Source organism: Danio aesculapii, chromosome 4 (genome assembly GCF_903798145.1).
Source record: "Danio aesculapii chromosome 4, fDanAes4.1, whole genome shotgun sequence".
NCBI lineage: Eukaryota > Metazoa > Chordata > Actinopteri > Cypriniformes > Danionidae > Danio > Danio aesculapii.
Window position 1 is genome coordinate 43418963 of NC_079438.1, and position 17414 is coordinate 43436376.

The 17414-nt window shown below is 34.3% G+C and overlaps 1 protein-coding gene across 1 annotated transcript in view; it reads right to left on the minus strand.

The window, feature by feature from the left end:
• col7a1l (collagen type VII alpha 1-like) overlaps positions 1-17414 on the minus strand; it is a 105029-nt gene that overhangs the window by 10879 nt on the left and 76736 nt on the right. Inside the window, exons 75-102 of the mRNA XM_056456370.1 lie at positions 16541-16615; positions 16097-16156; positions 15779-15823; positions 15619-15669; positions 14132-14185; positions 14002-14058; positions 10388-10465; positions 10237-10290; positions 10098-10136; positions 7833-8306; positions 6043-6078; positions 5577-5603; positions 5429-5488; positions 4705-4830; positions 4272-4343; positions 3786-3821; positions 3616-3675; positions 3431-3475; positions 2587-2622; positions 2161-2196; positions 2022-2078; positions 1789-1860; positions 1461-1532; positions 768-803; positions 609-689; positions 339-392; positions 201-254; positions 55-117 (exon numbers count right to left, since the gene is read on the minus strand). Coding sequence (XP_056312345.1) covers positions 55-117; positions 201-254; positions 339-392; positions 609-689; positions 768-803; positions 1461-1532; positions 1789-1860; positions 2022-2078; positions 2161-2196; positions 2587-2622; positions 3431-3475; positions 3616-3675; positions 3786-3821; positions 4272-4343; positions 4705-4830; positions 5429-5488; positions 5577-5603; positions 6043-6078; positions 7833-8306; positions 10098-10136; positions 10237-10290; positions 10388-10465; positions 14002-14058; positions 14132-14185; positions 15619-15669; positions 15779-15823; positions 16097-16156; positions 16541-16615 — 2010 coding nt within the window. The remainder of the gene's footprint in view (positions 1-54; positions 118-200; positions 255-338; positions 393-608; positions 690-767; positions 804-1460; positions 1533-1788; positions 1861-2021; positions 2079-2160; positions 2197-2586; positions 2623-3430; positions 3476-3615; positions 3676-3785; positions 3822-4271; positions 4344-4704; positions 4831-5428; positions 5489-5576; positions 5604-6042; positions 6079-7832; positions 8307-10097; positions 10137-10236; positions 10291-10387; positions 10466-14001; positions 14059-14131; positions 14186-15618; positions 15670-15778; positions 15824-16096; positions 16157-16540; positions 16616-17414) is intronic.

The following is a 17414-nucleotide window of genomic DNA, read 5'->3' on the forward strand; positions in this document are numbered from 1 at the left end:
TTAACCTTACCATAAAAATAAAAAAAATCTATTTCTCGTTTTGTGGAGACTCACCTTTCGTCCTGGGAGGCCGTTTAGCCCTGGAAGGCCAGGCCTACCAGGGTCCCCATGATCACCCTGCGTTTTACATTCAAAAGAGCGGTTCTTAGAGGCTTATTTAAAACAATTTCTCACTTAAGATGTAATTCAGACAAAAATACCTGTTCTCCATCCAATCCTGGGCTCCCTATTCGACCAGGGAAACCTCTGAAGCCCTGCAGAAGAATAAGACATGCAATGCAATACTTGAAGACCACTGAGAATATAAAAATCAATAACATCAGATTGAATTTTCTTACCTTTTCTCCTTTAATACCTGTATCTCCAGGTAAACCAGGTTCACCTGTCTCACCCTAAATACAGAAACCAATGAGCTGCAAGACTCTCAATAAAGTGTGCAATCTTAAATAACTTAAAACTGACAGGAAAACCTACTTAATTATTTAATCATTCATCTAAATAATGTAGTTAGTAAGAAAGGTTAAGGAACAGAGTTCCCCCTCTCAGGTACCAATGTTGCGCACAGGATTTTTTTCTTAATATTTAATGCAGATGATTCATATCCTCACCTGATCTCCCTTACGGCCCTGCACACCCGTGTCTCCTTTATCACCTTTCTCACCATCCAGTCCATGTTCTCCATTCCGACCCTGTAAAAAAATCAGGAAGATTTATAAAATAGTTCATGAAAAGCATATAAGAGTCATGAGTCTTATGCAAAAGGTTACCTTTTCCCCATTGGCACCTGGTTCCCCTGGATCTCCCTAAGGTAAGAGTAGTATCTTCAGTATTTTCAGGATGCTCTTTCAGAATTTACCCTAATATACAGTGCTCGGCATAGTTGAGTACACCCCATTTTGAAAATGAATATTTTTATTCATTTCTCAGTGAACATGGGTAATATATATTGGAGTATTTGAACAAAACAGATTTATAAAACAGATATATTTATTAAAATTATATTTTAGTCACAGAACATCTTTAGAAATGGAAAGATAATACATTTAAATTCATGCAAAATATTGCAAAAAAAAAAAAGACAAACTACAACATTTCAACAAAATAGTATATATTTTTTACTTCTCCTGATTTTTGCTGTTTTAAAAAATGTTATTTAATATTTTTCCCTAACATATAAATTTGGGCTACTAATTTTTGAACCATTATTGTAAGTTATTTTGTTAGATAAGCTCCAGATTTGGCTTCAGTACTGACTAAACTAATGTACAGTATTTACACAAATATAATATTGTAAAGCATTCTATTGAAAACATTAATTTAAATGAAAGATTTGTGGGGGGTGTACTCATATATGCCGAGCACTGTAACATGTCATGCAAAATAATATAATATACTGTGTTCTAAAAATGTACTTTCATAAGCAAAATATGCAAAAATGTCATAGCAGTGTTATTTTTGACCTTTTGTCCTACTGGACCACGTGCACCAAATGGTCCCATGCCTCCTTTGGTACCGGCTTCACCCTTGAGCCCCTGAAAATACATAAAAACAAATGTTACAAATTCACTTTACATTGTCCACCTACACAAACCTCTTAATATATTCAAAAAAAGAGAGAGAAAAATGGAGTCCAGTATCATTTTACTATACAAACAAAATAAAATGAGGCAATATAATATGGTTAAATTAATACATTCTTACTAAATAACAATACAAATATATATAGACAAACAAAACCGACTCCCTAACTTTAAAAAAAACATTCACTTAGAATGATGTGTAAAATACTTTTGCACCAGGCGGACCATCTTCACCCTTCTCTCCTTTATCTCCATCAAATCCAGGAAGTCCGCGTTCACCCTGCCATATAAGACATAGACTACACATCAACAATACTGACTTGAATTGGTAATTTCTTAACTACAAAGTGATATGAACTGTTAACTAAGAAGCGTTATGAAAAGTGTACAATCAGGTATAACCTTTGTGGAAAACAGAAATAAAATGCAGAAATATCTCACTGTATCTCCTTTTAGACCCTTATATCCTCTGGGACCTGGCATGGAGAGAGGGCTGCCCTACACAAACACAAAAGCTAAAGGTAAAACTATCTATATAAACACCATATAGGTGTTCAATATAAGTGTATGCGATCCTTACTTTCTCTCCTCGGTGACCTGGTATACCTTTGTCACCCTGTCAATCCAAAAAGTTTTGTCTTTATTCATTTTTTGGTGGGATATATTCTAAACAAACGATTCTAAAACAATAGGTGAGATGGACCATTCATGTATCAAACCATTCAAAAAGATTACTGTATATTTGAACCTGTCATACGGTTACGCTGAAGAAAATTCACAACTGCAGTAGACTACTGTCACCATATAAATATTTTCTTGAATACAGAAACTTAAGGTCGAAGAGAAGATACTGGCCAGTCAGTAAAGAGAAGTGAAGCTCTGTCAAAGTTGTCTGCAAGCCAGAAAATGACCGTGACAGGTTGCTCGGCTATTAATATTTAAAGCACTTCCATGTTGTGAACTTGTTTGGAATTTAAACCAGGATGGGTTAAAAATAGATCCTCACCTTTTCTCCTTTCACACCAGTCAGGCCTTTGGGACCCTTAATTAAAGATAAAGGTCAGAAGAACACAGTGCATTGTACAGAATCATAACATCTTACTTTATTAAAGCACTTATTTGGCTCGTTGTTCAGTATGTTTATTGCATAGATGCACAAAATATTGTTGCATTGATTCATTGATTTTTGGTGCTTTAATTCAAAGTAAGTTAAATGAGAAAATACATTGAGCTAATATAAGAAAACAATACTTACTGATATATTTAACCACAATAATATGTGAAATAAAAAACAAGATCATTTGCATATATATATTTAACAGAGCAAAGAAATTTTCACAGTATGTCTGATAATATTTTTTCTTCTGGCGAAAATCTTATTTGTTTTATTTCGGCTAGAATAAAAGCAGTTTTTAATTTTTTATGAACCATTTTAGGTCAAAATTATTAGCTCCTTTAAGCTCATTTTTTTTCAATAGTCTACAGAACAAACCATCATAACTTGCCTAATTACCCTAACCTGCCTAGTTAAACTAATTAACCTAGTTAAGCCTTCAAATGTCATTTTAAGCTGTATAGAAGTGTCTTGAAAAATATCTAGTAAAATATTATTTACTGTCATCATGGCAAAGATATAATAAATCAGTGATTAGAAATGAGTTATGTATATAAAACTATTATGTTTAGAAATGTGTTAAATCTTCTCTCCGTTAAACAGAAATTGGGGAAAAAAAAATAAACAGGGGGGCTAATAATTCTGTCTTCATCTGTATACATATATATACATATATATATATATATATATATATATATATATATATATAGTGTCTTCTAAATTGCTAGTGACGTACCATGAGACCTGGTGGTCCTTTATTGCCATCAGTGCCTTTGGCTCCCTTGTAAAGTAAAAACACACACAATTTAGTTTAAACACAATTTAATAGCACCATATGCAGTTAATAATCACAATGAACATGCTATTACAGAAAAAAACTCTACTACAATCTATTGGAAAGAACATTTATCATATTATTACCCGGCGACCTGGGAGTCCAGAATTTCCCCTGTCTCCTGGTTCCCCTGGGATACTGTCTCCCTGGAGATAACACACAAATCCTTCATAAGTGTGTGTATTTATTCCTGGTTGTGCTTAATTTCGAAGTATTCTGTTAATATTGAGGTTCAACATTGCATAACATGATTCACCTTGTCACCTTTAACCCCGGAAAGACCAGGAGGACCCTGTAAAATGAACAACAACAACTTAGGTGTTTCTTCATTTCAAAATTCAAAGTCAAAGTATAATCTACGAAAACATTATAATAATTTATTGCAGTTAATAAAAAAACATTTCTACTTGAAGCCTTGTATGTTAGCATGTGCACACATTGGAATGCACAGCCACTTTAAATAGGCAGTTTTGGTAAAGAAATAAAAATAAATAAATGAAAACATCATGCACACTGTACATTGATCCTTGTGTTAAAAATACCCACATGTGTTCAAAACAACTTTTTCTTGAGAAGTTATGAGCGATAAGAACATTGTATTCATTTAAAGCAGAGTAGCGGGTATGTTTTATGCACATATTTAAGTGCACCTTGGGCCTAATTCAACACATTACCTTGACATTTCTTTGCAAATACTTGTGCATACTCTGAACTTATGCAATAAAATCTGAAGAAGGCATACCTGCTGTCCAGGAGGACCAATTGCACCTTGAGCACCAGCTGAGCCATTCTTCCCTCGTTTCCCTCTATCACCCTTTAAAAACAAACAAACAAACAAACTATTCATTAATGTTAATTTCCTAACAAAATATGGTAACACTTGTCTATGGTCTATTTGAGTATTAGTAGACTGTCTGCTTAATATCTGTTGATACTGCTCCTTCAACATACATTTAACTGACAATAAGAAACTTTGCTAGTACATGTCAACTTACACTAATCCTCACCCTAAGCCCAATTTAACAGTCTACTTATAATCTAATGAGAATTAGTTGACATGTAGACGAAATGTAACTTAAATTCAACAAACGGACCATCAAAATAAAGCGTGACCCAAAATATGACTAAATAAACATAAATAATACAATAAAGAAAACTATTGACAGCATGTTGACCTGTCTGCCTGGCTCTCCGGGATCACCTGGCTGACCTCTTTGACCCACTGACCCAGGGATGCCAGGGTTGCCACGAATACCCTGAATGCCCTGTGCTCCAGTTGGTCCTGGTTCTCCAGGCTCACCCTAAGCACATTACATTCAAAAGGCAAAAGTCATGAAAAAGTAAGTTACATATAGGGTTGCTCAGTACATCGTTTCAGCATCTACATCGCAATGTGTGCATTGGCAATAGTCACATTGCAGGATCTGCAATGTTGAGTTTATGTTTGAGCTCCAATGTTGGATTATAGTTGATCAGTAATGATGACTGTACAGTGTTATTTTACATTATATTTGAGTATCCGACTACGGTTTGACTATCTGGAAAACCACAAAGCACTGCTTGTTTCACTTTCACCTTTGCTCCATCTTATTTATTTATGCTTGCAATTTGTTTGATTCACTCCGCTACAAAATAATCTCAATCAATCTAAATGAATGATCTCATTTCAAACGGAGCTATTCAAGTCAGCGGCTGAAATTCTATTCAAATTTCAATACATATTGCAGAAATATAACACAATGTTATTTGTTTTAATTTTTTATAATGTTAATGTTATAATTTTTTTAATATCGTGCAGCCCCAGTTGCATGTTTAAACCTTTTTGGAATGTAATCTTTAAATTGTTCAACTAATAGAATAAATGTAAAGTTACACAGCATTAATTAATCAACTAATCACCTTTTGTCCTGCTTGACCAGCTTGTCCAATGGGCCCACGATGACCAGTTCCAGGTTCTCCCTAGAACAGAACACATAAACAGCTCAAAGGAGGCTAAAGCATTATAGAATAACAAAGTTATTGACACCAAAGATGAAATTCAGTGTACCTTTTGGCCTTTTTCTCCAATCTCCCCCTGTGCAAATTCACAAATGAACAACCACTCCACTTTTACATGACAAGAACAGCTCAAAAAGTTCAACCATACATTATTAATAATAAATGCATCAAATCCTTTTCAGGCGTGGAGGAGTAAAAGTAAAGCTCTGGGGGCATCAAAGCAAGCAAAAGTTGGCTCCTGAAATTCCACCCACCCGCTTTGATTGACAGTAATAATCTCCTAGCATTGGGAATGAGGAGGCGGGATGTCATATGCGTAGGCAGGGGCGAGGACCAATCAGGAAGCTGAAATGATTATCTAACAGACTTTGGTTTGGGAACACACAGAGCTTATTCACTAACAAGACCTGATGAGAACATTGCTTGAAAAATATTTTTCTTTTCATTATAAGACTATCACGCTTATTAGAAAAGGACAGACTGCTCTGACCTATAATGAAAGAGGTTTGTCTGACCTTAGGGCCTGGTTTTCCATTTTCACCAGGAGGTCCCTGTAGAAGAAAAGACAATTATAGATATACAGATTTTGTTTATTGTTATTATTATTTTTCGGATATGCATAATTACAGTGAGGTACAAAAGAACACTGAAAAATAATTGAATTGAATTTTTCATGTTTATTTATAGACCCCCCCAAAAAAGCATTTGAAATAATCATTTACAACTGTTTCGCATTGTTAAAATGATAATATTACTACTAATAATGATATACAGTAGATAGATAGATCTGTTTCATAATTATGCAATGTTTCAATATAATATAATATAATATAATATAATATAATATAATATAGTATTATATAATATAATATAGTATAATATAATATAATATAGTATAATATAATATAATATAATATAATATAATATAATATAATATAATATAGTATAATATAATATAATATAATATAATATAATATAGTATAATATAATATAATATAATATAATATAATATAATATAATATAATATAATATAATATAATATAATATAATATAATAGTGTGACTCAAACAATTTAAATAAACTAACCGGCCACTTTGTTAGGTACACCTGTCCAACTGCTCGTTAACATAAATTTCGAATCAGCCAATCACATGGCAGCAACTCAATGCATTTAGGCATGTAGACATGACTAAGACAATCTGCTGCAGTTCAAACAGAGCATTAGAATGGGGAAGAAAGGTGATTTAAGTGACTTTGAACGTGGCATGGTTGTTGGTGCCAGACGGGCTGAACTGAGTATTTCAGAAACTGCTGATCCACTGGGATTTTGCACAACCATATCTAGGTTTTACAGAGAATAGTCCGAAAAAGAGAAAATATCCAGTGATGCCAGAGGTCAGAGGAGAATAGTCAGACTGGTTTGAGCTAATAGGAAGGCAACAGAATTTCAAATTGCCACTTGTTACAACCAAGGTATCGAGAAGAGCATCTCTGAAAGCACAACCAAAGACTACACTGGGTGCCACTCCTGTCAGCTAAGAACAGGAAACTGAGCCTATAATTCGCACAGGCTCACCAAAATTGGACAATAGAACATTGGAAAGATGTTGCCTGGTCTGGTGAGTCTCGATTTCTGCTGCAACATTCAGGTGGTAGGGTCAGAATGTGGCATCAACACCATGAAAGCATGGATCCATCCTGCCTTGTATCAGAGGTTTAGGCTGGTGGTGGTGGTATAATGATGTGGGGGATATTTTCTTGGCACACTTTGGGCCTGTTAGTACCAATTGAGCATTGTGTCAATGCCAAAGCCTACCTAGCAATGTTGCCAACCATGACCATGCCTTTATGACCACAGTGTACCCATTTTCTGATGGCTATTTCCAGCAGGATAAAGCACTTTGTCATAAAGCGAGAATCATCTCAAACTGGTTTCTTGAACATGACAATAAGTTCACTGTACTCAAATGGCCTCCACAATCACCAGAGCTCAATCCAATAGAGCACCTTTGAGATGTAGTGGAACGGGAGATTCACATCATGGACAAATCTGCAGCAACTGAGTGATGCTATCATGTCAATATGGACCAAAATCTCTGAGGAATGTTTCCAGTATCTTGTTGAATCTATGCCATGAAAGATTAAGGTGGTTCTGAAGGCAAATGGGGTCCAACCCAGTACTAGTAAGGTGTACCTAATAAAGTGGCCGGTGAGTATATGGAAATCAGACGTGTAGAATATTTGTGTACATACTTTTTTTTACATATATGCACAAAGCACATTTACATTTAAAGCACTTTCTTACCTTCAGATAATCACAGTGGGAAATACGTGGCTCAATGTCTTCCTCTCTGCTCGTCACTCTCATCCTCTCTCTCTCCATCTGTTCTCTTTGTCTCTCCCACTCCAGTCTCTGTCTCTGTAACTGTCTCTCTCTCTCCTCTTGTTCCTCTTGCTCCATCTCGGCCTCCCTCTCCCGCTCTCTCTCGCTTTTCAGTTCTTCCTCTCGTTCCGTCTCCAGCTCCAACCGTTCTCTCTCCATCTCCTGTCTCTCTCTCTCCCTCTCCAGCTCAAACTCTTCCTCCTCATCGCCATCGCCTGAACTGTATTCTTTGCTCTCCGTTGCACCATCCTTCTCCTCCACGTCCCACTGTGCCTCCGTCTCTCTTTCCTCTTCAGTCACCATCTCCTTGTTGTCAAGATAGCCTTCGTCGTCTCTCTCTCTGTCCATGTAAGCCTCTGTCACAAGTTCAGGCTCTTTGTTTTCATGTTTCTTTTTCTACAAGAATGACAGAAAATAAAGTGTGAGAACTTCTTATTGCAATATGAGTTTACTTTTTTTTTTTTTTTCGTAAAAACTGTATTTAGATTTAGAGGATAATGCTTAAATGTGTGATCCTGCATTTTTGTTTTTAGTAAATGCCAGCTTGATCTCACAGAGAAACGTAAATATTTTACGTTTTGTCAGTTTAGTGGCTAATTTGTACGAATTCGTATGAGTTCAGTCATATGAAAATTTTAAGATTTAAAAAAGCAGGAGTGGCACCCAAGCCCGCCCCTAACTGGAACCATCATTGGAGCATAAGCAAATTGTACTAAATTGTACAAATGTGATTGTACGAATTAGCCACTAAATCAAAAAAGCTACGAATTGCCATGAGATCGTGTTGGAAATACGGTAGAATGCATGCACTGTAAAACCCAATAAGTTAAGGTAACTCGAACCATTTGAGGAAACCAATTGCAACAAACCATTTAAGTTCAAAAACTAATCCTAATGAGTACTGTCAACCTCATCCATTTGAGTAAATGAACAATTTGAGCACAGTAAAACCCAATAAATGAAGAGAACTCAAACCAACTGAGTACTGTAAGACCGGTACATTGAGGTTCCTAGTGTGTTTTGGCAGATATCCCATTACAAATTAGTACAGCAGCTTTTAAATCCCACAAATTAATAGTAAACAGCCTCAACAGGAACCAATTAAAACCAATACAATTTTCAGTAGAACCATTATGTAAAGTTTATTTATTAAACCTAAGCTGCGGTCACACTGCACTTTTCTCCCCATAGACTTCCATTCATAGGCACTCGAATGCGTTAGACCAGAAACACAAGGTCATGCGGCAAGTTTCGCAGTTCGCTGCATTGAAAAGTTCAAGCTTTGTGAACTCTGATCTGCAAAACCGCATCAAATGGTGCGTGAGACCAATCGAGGATCAAAACATGACCTCTCTGGACAGAAATTTAAAACCAATCGCTCGCTTTTTTAAATGTCTAATCACAGTATTACAGCAAATAAAGTGTGTGCATGTGTGTTTGCGAGTGTGTGAGATTGACCTTTACACGCTTACTCTGATGTGTCTGAGAAAATCAAAATATGCATATCAGTTCTCAGAACTACACAGAGTAAATAAAAACAAAGACTGTGTATTTATGCACCATCAAATGTGGTTATAATGGAAGTCATTAGGGCAAAAACAGCCACCAACAGTAAATTAGGGAGAAAAATGGAAAATCTAACAATGCATCAAAGCCAATGTTGTTACTAATCATTCACATGTCCAAGACTGTGATGAAAGGTAAAAAAGAAATCCAGTACTTACCTTTTATATTGAAAATACATCATTTTGAGTGTTTTTTTCACCAAATCAGTGACACCATTTGTAAACTTGGCAATTAAAGAGTTAAAATCCTGTAATTTTCTAAGCAATTGAGTAGTTTTGATCAGGACTGAGGTTGATTAACAGATTTATGAAAAAAAAAAAAATTGATCTGATGCATTTTTACAGCAGTTTAATTCAGTGGATGCTTTCATTCTTAACATAACAAAAGAGTAGTACATTTGAACAGTGCACAAGGGTTAAGAAGGCATATGATTTAGCATCTTTGTTAGCATTTTTATAGCTTGATTTTACACACGGCTAACATGTTTTGGCATAGTTCTAAATAAAAGTTTTTGGTTTCTAGTATTAATTAGCAAATTGATAGCTTAAAAAATAGGCAAAGTTTAATAAACAATGACATTTTTACATTTGGTAAATTCCTTATGTTTTTAGATATACTTACATTCAGCTTCTTTTTGGCTTGTGCACCTGAGGTCGACCTCTAAAAGAAAAGGAGATAATGCTGTTTTACTTTCCTCCATTAACTTCCCACTGTGTCAGCTCATCAAATTAGAAGCATTAAATACAGCAATTTTCATCACCTTATATCCTTGACTATATCGGTTTTGTCCTCCTGGTGTCCCAGGCATAATGGCCTACAAAAGAAATACATGATTTGTGCTTCATTAAGCTGCTTTTTCTATGTGCAAATGAAATTCTCCAGTCAACACATTTATGAACAAGATGTTTTACCATGTACTGAGGTGAGGGAGCGTTTCTCTTCACTTTAGACTTTGCTGCTTCCAGGCCACTACTGTGAGAGAAGTTCCCCTGTTTATACCCAAACATTCTCATAAACAATCAACTCACTTTGAAATCAAAACTATTTCAAGTCATATTGGTTTTTAATATCGCAGTATTTGTTATCATTGATTTGTGGCCTAATACTTATTAATTAAAATGTATTCGCAGTATTCTTGCATCATCTCTTTTCTACTCTACTAGTCTGAATATTAGAGTGAGGGCAGGTGACTTGAAGACTTGACAGTCAATGTCACTTGAATCAGACAATCAATTTCAGATGGACAATATCGAATCCTACTTTTCTTCCTGTTTTACTCGTATATAAATCACATTAGGCAAAATGCTTCTGTTTCAATATTAATCATTAACCTAATAAATAAATAAATAAACAATAAATAATCCGCATTAAATAGGCCTATTGCATTTTAAAATATTGATTTATAGCATAGAACATCTTAACAACATAGCATCGTCAAATCTTCATTCTCCTGCAGTGTTCCCAACAGCATATAAAAAATAATAACTAAATAAAAGAATAACTTTAATAGTCATTTAAATACCTTTACTCAATGATCTGGACTTCAAAACTTTGTGAAATTAATTGTCTGTTCTGTGTAATTAGCTTTAAAAAAAAGAAAACTATATTTTTTTTCATTGTTTTTTCACTTTATCTGGCTGTATATTAAAATAATATGGTGTGTCTTTATGCTTATTTTGCCAGATCGGGTCACAAATAATAATAATAAATAATAAATAATAATTTTTAAACTTTAACTGGTACCATTACTCGGTTAAAAATGCATCCTTTCGATTAACGGTTAAACAGTATGAGCATCCCTACTTTCATGCTGTCTTTAAAACACACATGTAGATTTACTCCACTACTGTACTACACACTTACCAAACTAAATAAGGAAACATTTAGAATCGCTACAGTATGCAAATGCTACAATTTGGACATCACATTATAATATCTCTTCTTCTCCACTATCGGTTTATACTTTGTCCTAAATTTGTTACGTTATTGGTCTTGTGTTGATTGTATTACAGTAAAACATGTTTTCTAGCATTAGGTTTGGTTTATAAGGTGGATTATATATTATTTCTTACTTTATTTTTATTTTATTTGTTTCAATAACTGGGCGAGATGGTGGCTCAGTGGGTAGCGCAATCGCCTCACAGCTAGAAGGTCGCTGGTTCGTGCATCAGCTGGGTCAGTTGGCATTTCAGTGTGGAGTTTGCATGTTCTCCCGGTCTTTGCGTGGGTTTCCTCTGGGTGCTTTGGTTTCCCCCACAGTCCAAAGACATGCACTATAGGAGAATTGCGTAAGCCAAATTGGCCGTAGTGGATGTGTGTGATTGAGTGTGTATGGGTGTTTCCCAGTGATGGGTTGTCGCTGGAAGGGCATGCGCTCTGTAAAACATGCTGGGTAGGTTGGCGGTTCAATCCGCTGTGGCAACCCCAGATTAATAAAGGGACTAAGCTGAAAAGAAAATGAATGAAGGAATGAATGATTCAATAATTGATTGTTAGGTAACACTTTATTTTGATAGTCCATTTGAGTATTAGTAGACTGTCTGCCTAATATCTGTTGATACTGCTCCTTCAACAGACATTTAACTGACTATAAGAAACTTTGCAAGTACTTGTCAACTAACACTAACCCTAACCCAACCTAACAGAGGATTAGTTGGCATGTAGATGCAATAGAACTTAAATTCAACAAACGGACCATCAAAATAAAGTGTGACCATTGTTTCTGTTTTAATAATCTAGCATTACGTGTGGTTTATAAGGTGGATTATATATTTTTGTGACTTTGTTTTATTTAATTTGTTTCAATAATCTATTGTTTCAATAATCTAGCATTACGTGTGGTTTATTAGGTGGATTACATATTTTTTATTGCTTTAATTTATAACATTTGTTTCAATAATGAAAAACCAGCAATTTCTTCTTATATTCTATTCTATCTAGCTTGATTGTGACAATTACACTGTAAAAAGTGATCAGTTGACTATTGTAGTTGATTATTAAGTAAACAAACTCTGTGCATACACTATATATTGCCTTACATTTTTTAGTTGAATCAAATTAACTTAACTTAACTTAACTTAATTTGATTAACTTCTAGTCATCTCAACTTACATCGATCAAACAGACAGAAAATATTAAGTTAAACTTTGTATCACTTAAAAACTCATTGAAACCTGATTAAGTTATTAAAATAAGTTAAAGCAACATAACAATATTTGTTGTCTTGACTTTTTATTTTTACATTTTACAGTGTAATTATAAAAGTCAAGCCAATGGGTTTACTGATTTATTTTTTTTAAGTCAAGTCAACTTGTTGCTTTTAAGGCAATGGGTTTACTCACTTTTTTTAAGGTGAAGTAACCCATCGCTTTTTACAGTGTACATATTCAATAGCAGCTGAAACAAATAAATTACATCTATAAATCTGGCCAATTTCAATATATCAATATATCACACATTCCTATTTAAATAAGTAACGAAGCAAAGTTTTTCACGGAAAGATTTAAACACACAGAACACACAATAAAGACTCAGAAACAGTTTAAGATTTAGGAAGAACACATTTACTGACAGACATGCACAGACAGATTAAATATGAAAGAAATGCCAGTGAATTTCACCAGTGAAAACAGGTATCACATTGTGTAAAAGTAAATATGCAGACAAAATACAATCTCTTTTAGATCTTATTAATAAATATGGAGCTGATGAACAAACTGATATTGCATGAGCTGTCAGGACATTAAAAACAAAACGGATTTAAACAACTCGGAATAATGCCAAGAACCTTTTGTGTTTGTCATGTGAATAATATGAACGATTTAGCTTTGCTTTGATGCGTAAATGTAAAGACAGCACATTACAGACACATTTGGTGGTTTCTTCTCAATCTATCAAAGGCACTTGGAGCATACTGAACGCTAGTCGTGGTGGAGGCAGCATGGACGAATGACATCATCATTGTGCGACGGGAAAGGAGGCTCTCCCAAAGTAATGCCGGCCAGTCAGATCCTCCCCCTCTCTTTTACCCTTCACAGTTTCTACACACTTGAATGTCTCTCTTACAGAGTTTAGGGGAGCTCCTGTGTTAAGAAAATAGATATATTAAAGAAAACCTGAAGCGGAGGGACTATGAAGCGCGTTTAATGGTTTGTTTTGCATTGCGAGTGCACAAACCAAACTAGAAAATCAGGTGCAGTGCATGCTGGGATGCCAGTGTGTTACTGTTTGATATTTCTTTTTTGATTTTTGAAATTCACATAAATTTTACACAAAATATTGTTTGCACTGGTGAAATTCACTGACGAAATAAAGGGGATTGTTTTGTCATGCAAAATAAAAAAGCATGCAAGTTAAATGAGACAAAATGGCCAACAGACATGCTAATAGAAAGATTTACAAAGCTATTAGGTTCGTGCTTCAAGCAAAACAGCATATGCATGATTTAGAGAACGCCAGTGCATGAGGTTTTGAACATAACAAACAGGATAGAAGATAGAAAGCAAAATGACAGGCAGATTTTTACCTCCTCTCCAGTTTCTGTTTTATTTAGCATCAATAATAACGTGGTTTCAGGTGGCTTCTGTAAAACACACAATAATAACTTCATTATTTTCATTAATGCTGTCAGAATGATTGTCATGAGTGTAACGTACCTGCTCTGTGATGCTTGATAAAACCAGAGGACTCTCTGTTGTTGTGTGAGGCATCTGAAACAAATTGAGAAGACAATTTTTAGGCATTTTGCTGGTTTTAACTATTTAAAGTTAACTTAAAGGGCACCTATTTTACCCCTTTTTCAAGATTAATTATAATCTTCTGTGCCTCCAGAGTGTGTCTGTAAAGTTTCAGCTCAAAATACTCATCAGATTATTTATTAGACCTTTATGAACATTGGAATTTTCAGCTCTGAACACATTGTAGCTGTTTTCGTGGCCTGTGCCTTTAATGCAAATGGGTTAATTCTCCCCGCCCACCTTTTCCACATGCCTGAGTGTATCTCCATAGCTGCATCCCAATTCGCATACTGTCCATCCTAAATAGTATTCAAACAAAGAATTGGTGTGTGCCAAACCATAGTATGTTGAAAAGAGTATGCCAAAGGTTCCCGGATGGTTTACTATTCTCGGTAAAAACTCGAAGTGTAGAAGCCTCCAAACTCTAACTGCTGATAATGCGCACAATACATTGCACGTTGAACGTTGGAGCAGATCTCGCATACCGTTTGTGAGAAATACTATAGTAAGAACTTATCCAATAGTTATTTGATGTATTTGTTGTGGAATAAAATTCAAGCCTTTCTGCAACAATGAGTCACACACAATGTCATAATGTCACACACAAAGTTCACGCACACACATAGCACGTGCGTTTAACTTCGCACTGTTTTTGCAATGGCAAATGTGGTAAGATACATATTAATATCCACTGCTGTATGGATATCCGTTATGTTAATGTACAAAATAAACCTGATTTAACGTCCGCAAACCAGGATTGAAGCATCTTCTTTTATAATCGTACTGACATGTGGCTGTGGTGATGAATTACATCGATTTTACTGACTTTATTACAAACATGCACTGTTTTAAAAATGTTTTAAACCTGTAAAACTCATTCTTGATCACATTTGAAGATGACTGATGATCACAGAGCGTTGAACAGATCTTTTAATCCTAGTTGCTTTGCGCATGTCCTGTCATGTTGATATGATTATACGCGTTATTACGGAGACATGTTAATACACGACTGTCAATCAATTTGGCGGGTGGGGAAACCACACTCCTACGTAACATTGCGGTTGGCCTCAAAATATGAGGGATTTGGATCCTATTTTAATGTCAGGAAAAAAAAAAAAAAAAGACTTGTTGTCTTTATATCACCCCAATATGACTATGGACACACTATACCTACACACAGATCTGCCCAAACTGCTTCCAAAAGATAATTTTCATCATAGGTGCCCTTTAATATTTTAGTCAGTTTGATTCTTTTTTTGCAATGCATCATGTGTTCAAGATTGAGGATATATATATATATATATATATATATATATATATATATATATATATATATATATATATATATATATATATATATATATAGTGCACTGTATATAGTAATGATATATAGTGTATATTCTCACCAGTGTAACCTCTTCTGGAGACTGTGTAATCTTATATGTTTCCGTCTCACCCTGTGTGATATTTTTGACCATTAAAAAACAAACACTGCTTCATATTTAATTACAACCATATAAAAATATTAGCAATATTAGAAAGAAACCACTCCACATAGACACTTACCTCAATTTCTTCTGTATATAAAGCTGTCGTTGCAGAGTATTTTAGCTGAGGACAAAAACAGAAAAAAAATAGCTCTTTGAATATATTGTGTTGATGAAACTGGGTGCTTTATTTTCTTAATTATAGGTGTTTCTTGATTGTCACCCCCAAATTGCTTTGTATTTTCATATTTTCAATGTTTGGTCAAATTTCACGACAAACAATTTAAATTGTATGACTAATTAGCTTTTTTAAAATCAAGTCCACCATTTTTGTGTGCGTTTATACAGCAAATGTCACAAAAAACTCCCAGTTTTGTGGACAAAATGGCCAACTCACCTGTTCCCCTCCACCATCTTCCTCTCGTGAGGGAAAAGGCTCTTCTGTGGGCAGCTCGTCCTGACATAATACAAAATAAGCAAAATATTAATGAAAAAAAAAACTTAAGACTTAATTTAAGAAAGCAAGCAATGGGAGATTAGGACAATAATTACTCAATGTTAATTAGAAATGTTGTGGTTACTGTTTCTCATTAAGGCTGGGGGTATTATATTACCATGTACAGTCATTTTGTGTGATGTGAATAGTGTTATTGGATTTTGCAGTGTGGGTGTGAGTAAGGGAAATATCAGGTGATTAGCGTAGGTTGTATAGTTAGCATGTGAACACCAAGAGAAGCATTATTGGGCGGATGTATTGTGTGATATCTTTTAAGATTATGATGATTCACATTACAATGTGACAAGATGTCTTTCATTAGCAAGATCAAAAGGTACAAAATACCTCATATTCAAGACTGTATTCCTCATCGTCATATGATGCTTCCTGAAGCTCCTCTTCCATGTTGTCTTGACCCTCCTGTAATTTACAATATGAAGATATGATTTCTGCCTTAATAATAATGAATACAAATAATTAGACAGTACATGATGAGCTAAAAGGGCTTATTTTAATTGTTATATTTTAACATATTAAAAAATTATATAATAATGCAATAATTAAAGAATAATTCATTCATTACAGACTAAACCAATTAACGGTTTTAGTATCTGAACTTTATAAGGAATTTATGAAGGTATAATTCAACAAATATGAGAAATATATATATATATATATATATATATATATATATATATATATATATATATATATATATATATATATATATATCAATAATGACAACTTAAAAGTTTTTTAGTAGTAGTCATAACAGTGATCAGTGCATTAGGATGGATTTTGTTAAATTAGTTATGCATTATGATTATGTGCATTTAAAGTTTGATTAATATTCATTGTTAATTTAGGATTTATGCCGTTTTAAAGAAATATTTAGACATATTTAGAAAGGAAGCTCAAGTACACACTAACTGAATAAAGTAGTGTTGCATATCCATGTTTTAAGAACAACAAATAATAATTTGACTTCGTGTTGATCATTTAGTATCAGAAGTGGCTAATATGAAAGGCAAAGGCCTCTAGATTACACTTATTTTACCAAAATAAAATATGATCTTGTCTTGATTTTTAATTATTTAATTAGGACAGTAAGATCTGACTCTGCTTAGGCAAAAGTCTTGTCACTTAACAGAAATACTGTACAGAATAGAATATAAAGTCATGGTGCAGTGGAAAAGGAATTAATATTGTGACTTATTAA